Below are 4466 nucleotides of genomic sequence, written 5' to 3' on the forward strand. Positions count from 1 at the left end.
TCAGCAATGCCAGGAGGAGATTCTTTAAAAAGTGTAGTCTCTAGAGAAATAAGGTCATACCACAGAAGAAAAAAATAATCTTCCTGGCTTTGCTGCTAGTTTCCAAGCTCTTGTGGATCTCAAGTGCCTCAGCTTTCATCTACACAGTGAACAATCCAGTACAATGCCAGAAATATACATACCTGTTCCAGAGAAGGCTGCTGCACCATCAGTCGACCATGAAGTAAAGATGAAAGCTCTTCAGACAGAGTTCACTTAGGAGAGCAGCATCTTCCATTTGATGCTCACTCTTCAGCTGCTTCATGCTCCCAAAACGTTTTGCAGTAATTACTGTGTATAGCTGAAACACCTTACAACTGAACTATTTTTATATACACCTAAAACACCTCCCTCGCAGTGTAATTGTTTGTGTGTTGACTTTTGGTTATGTTTTATTCTTGGGAGTTTTTGACTGCACTGTTACCAGCTTCCACCACTTGAGGGCACCAAGAAATTAAGCATCTCCTTTCAAAATTGTCAGCACTTTATAATAACTTAATATAAACATTTATAATAATATAAGCTTTATAAATAATACAAAATTTATATAACTTTACTACTTTTTAGTATCTGAAAAAGTAAGATTTGTGGTGTTGTGCATGCCTTGAGCACATCAAATGCTAACTGCTCTACTCAAAATAATTGACTGCCTCTGCTGATCAGCTGATAGATATAAAAATATGCCTTTTATTTTAAGCTGTTGGTATTGATGGAAGTTCCTCACTGAAAAGATTGGATTTTGAGATCTAGTGTCTAACAGCACTGTTGTTGTTGGCTGTTCCCCACAACTCTCATGTGCCTTGTCTTAACACATCAATAATACACTTCCATATAACATGTAGCTAACCAGAAAAATATGAATTGTTGCTTACAGTGAGGAGAGTACATCTGGGATTGACCATGCAGAGGAAATGGAGCTGCTGCTGGAGAACTATTACAGACAAGCAGAAGATCTTGCAAATGAAGCTCGTGAACTCAGGGTACTGATTGACGACTCGGAAAGCATAATCTTTATCAACCTGGACAGGTTAGCTACCCTATCTGTTGGACTGCCAAAAGCTGAGCAGAATTTAATGCTGCCTAGTCTTTCTCAAAGCTGCCCACAAGGAAAGTTGGGGAATTCCATCTTCATGAGGGTTTGAATGGACTTGCAGTCACAGCACAAGAAGCTGCATTGCTCTTTTCTTGTCAGTGAACTGGATAAAGCAAAGCAACAAGACAGCCCAATTAGTATGTGTAAAAACCTCTCTAGCTAGGCATCAGTTTTCCCTAGCAGGAGAAACCAAGCTTCTCCTAGATCCTTCTGGGGAGCTATTCACTAAAGGAAATGTCTGCAAATTTAGGAGCAAAATAAAATTCTACTCAGGAAAGTTTACTCTTAATTCAGCAAAACTGACTTATTTAAGAGTCTGGCTAGGCTACTCAGGTGTTCAGTACAAGTTGCATTATCACTTTATGGAGTGATACAAGAATGAGTAACTTTGGAGTGAGTATTTTCTCTCTGTATGCTACAGTTTTCACTGCTAGTCAGCTTTCTCACTGAAAAATAATTGTAGCTTGCATTTGCAAGCACATGCCACTCTGTCTTTGAGGTCAGTGTTTAATATATTTTCTCCTCTTTACTGGGGAGTTATCTGTAGAAGCAATTGGCAGATGCTGCATCAGGAAACCACAAAAATCCTTTTGGGGAAGACTTGAATATGGAATTCTCCAAAACAGGCTCAAGTTTATAGTCTGCAGCATTTACCGACTCTACTTCTTTGTAAGTATATTCATTTGCAAGGTAACAGTAAATTTTTGTTTCTTGTGAAGACGGACATATAAATTCCAGCCAGTTAGTGGTGAGAGAACACAGATTTCCATGGAAATTTACTGTTACTCTGTGTGTATACACCTCTAAGAAGTGAGCGATGCTGGAAAGTCTGCTGATGATTAAGCAGAACCTGCTGCCTTAGAGGTATCCTGATGCAGCAATTTCAAAATGATAGCCTCTTTTATACTGTTGTTTCATGAGCTTTGTCACCGGGTTGCCTAATTCCAGCATGACTTCCTCTCTTTCACTATTTGGTTTTATTGCATGCTGTATGGAATTTGAGAATTTAGGCAGCAAATCAATTTTTGGGTTCCCCTTACAGATGTTTCTCCCTTCTTTAGCCACCGTAATGTGATGATGAGACTGAACTTGCAGCTGACTATGGGGACTTTCTCTCTCTCTCTCTTTGGACTCATAGGAGTTGCATTCGGTATGAACTTGGAGTCATCTCTTGAAGAGGTAAGGAACGAGTGCTGCTTTTATCAGTGGCATAAAACATGCACCCTACTCTTACCGTGCATTTTATATTCAGTACAACTTCATTCTTTCCATAGGTAACGCTCCAGATTGATATTAGAGTGTGAATATAATTTAGTCCAGTGATTCATGTGTTCATGCAGTCACTTTTTTGTAAGCCAATTACTGTATGGCTAACTGCACAGTATTGCAGCCTTTTTTCTGTGTAATGTCCATGGAAGAGAAATGGGAAGACAAATCTATGGTTGTATAAGGACTGTCTAAAATGCAGTATTAAGGTTTCTTTAATGATCATCTGTTCTTCTGAAAAGACCTGAAAAGCTTTGTCTTCCAGGTACAAGGGTATCTGGCAAGCAGCCAGGGCACTTCCAGCACACCAGAGGAAATACTCTACTGCCAGTTACATGTTTATACCTAGATTGGGGGGGGTACAGACTGAGGGGTACAAATTTACAATTGCACATGCTATGTTTAAAACAAAAAAAAAAAAACAAAACAAAACAAAGACTTCATCTCTTTTCAATCCATTAAATAGAAGGGTTGAATTTCCAAACTTCCCAACGAAGGAAGGAAAACTGCATGGGACAGTAACAGAATACACTAGGGTGATTCCTAAATAAAATGTTTTGCTATGAAACAGCCCTTTTCCCAAGGTAGGGCTTGGCTGTTGATGGTAGAGAGTTTACCACTTCCTCCCAGAAAGGAGGAGAACACTGGTGGGGTGTGAGAGATTATCTTTGGATAATCCCTTTTCTGAAGAGAGAGTTGCATGACTAATGGGAACGTTCTGTCAGTAGGACCCCAGAATATTTTGGCTGGTGACAGGGATTATGTTTCTGGGAAGTGGTCTGATATGGCGACGCTTGCTTTCCTTCCTCGGGCGGCACCTAGAACCTCCACTACCTCCTCACGTACGTATGGCTGGCTAGGGTTTCCCCTTCAGACTCTGCGTGTACGGTCCACTTCTAAAGCAGGAAATAAGCCATTGTAGAGGGGTGGGCCACAGAGCATGGGGGAATTCAGCTCAGTGTCTCCTTGACAAAGAAGGAGGTTCTTCCTAGCTGGATTGAACGAGGTGGGAAGCCCCAGCACTGGCAAAGATACACTTGAGCAGTAAGATACTGCTCACTGTTGCCAGAAGTGAAGCTGCAGGCTGTTCCTTGAGACGTGCTGTATTTACTTTCCCCTGGCAGCCCAAGGGAGGCTGAGGCTAATGGTAGAAGCAGCCCTAATTTGCCTTCACTGCTGCCGCAGCAGTCTGTTCACAGTGAGGGACATAATAGATGCTGGCTGCCTCCTCCCACCCACATACTACCTCTGGATCTGTAGTCCCTGTCTTGTAAAAGAGAAGGTGAAGATAAAAGGACGATGTGGACAGGTACCAGCTGTAAAATCTCTCTGGAGAATGATGCCACGGTTGTCATGTCCTGACTCCCAATCCGAAGTTTGTAATAGCTTTTCACGTGCACACCAGCTGCCTTTGCCATTGATGCTCATGGCATTGTAGAGCCCTGTTGTACCAAGCTGTATGAAGATTTCCAAGGAGACTGTCTTCAGATTAGCAAGATTTTGTGTGGGTCATTTTCCCTGTTGACTACCCTTTCCTGCCAAAGCTTGTGGGACTGTCTTGTCTACCTCTATTCTGCACTCTAATATTTATAACATGGAATTACCAGTGGATTCAAAAGTTAAGTTGCTACAAGTGACAAAAAGAAAGGGAGACCCAGATGAACTCCCCTTTTTCCCTCCCCTCCCTTGCCACTAAGAGGCAGATGGAAGTAGTTTGTTGTGGATTGTTGACTATGGCTACTACTAACTGGATTATCCTCAAATGTTGCTCAAAACCAGCTCTGGCACATACTGACTCTGGCTTGGAGAAATGTACTGAAAGGGATTAGGGAGGGAGAAGCCAGAGACAGTGTTCTGAAAATAAGAGGAGAAAAATCAGGGTTCAAGCCTCTGTGAAGCTTTATTTCCTTCTGCTGCATATATAGAGCAGCTTCTCATGTAACCACAGGCTATTTTGTATCTTGCCTAGGTTCCTGCAGTTTTGAAAAAATCACAGCCAGCAGCTGGAAGAGTAGAGATAAGAAACAACCTTAAAGCAGAAACATTTGGGCTGAGCAGAAGCACACTA

The 4466-nt window shown here is 41.7% G+C and overlaps 1 protein-coding gene across 1 annotated transcript in view; it reads left to right on the forward strand.

Annotated features, from left to right (window-relative positions):
• MRS2 (MRS2 magnesium transporter) overlaps positions 1–4460 on the forward strand; it is a gene marked incomplete at its 3' end in the record, with an annotated part of 12456 nt that extends 7996 nt beyond the window's left edge. Inside the window, exons 8-11 of the mRNA XM_009326560.1 lie at positions 914–1066; positions 2194–2311; positions 3127–3240; positions 4368–4460. Of these exons, the coding sequence (XP_009324835.1) occupies positions 914–1066; positions 2194–2311; positions 3127–3240; positions 4368–4460 (478 nt within the window). The remainder of the gene's footprint in view (positions 1–913; positions 1067–2193; positions 2312–3126; positions 3241–4367) is intronic.
• Between the last annotated feature and the right edge of the window lie 6 nt (positions 4461–4466).

This window comes from Pygoscelis adeliae, unplaced genomic scaffold (genome assembly GCF_000699105.1).
Source record: "Pygoscelis adeliae isolate BGI_AS28 unplaced genomic scaffold, ASM69910v1 Scaffold186, whole genome shotgun sequence".
NCBI lineage: Eukaryota > Metazoa > Chordata > Aves > Sphenisciformes > Spheniscidae > Pygoscelis > Pygoscelis adeliae.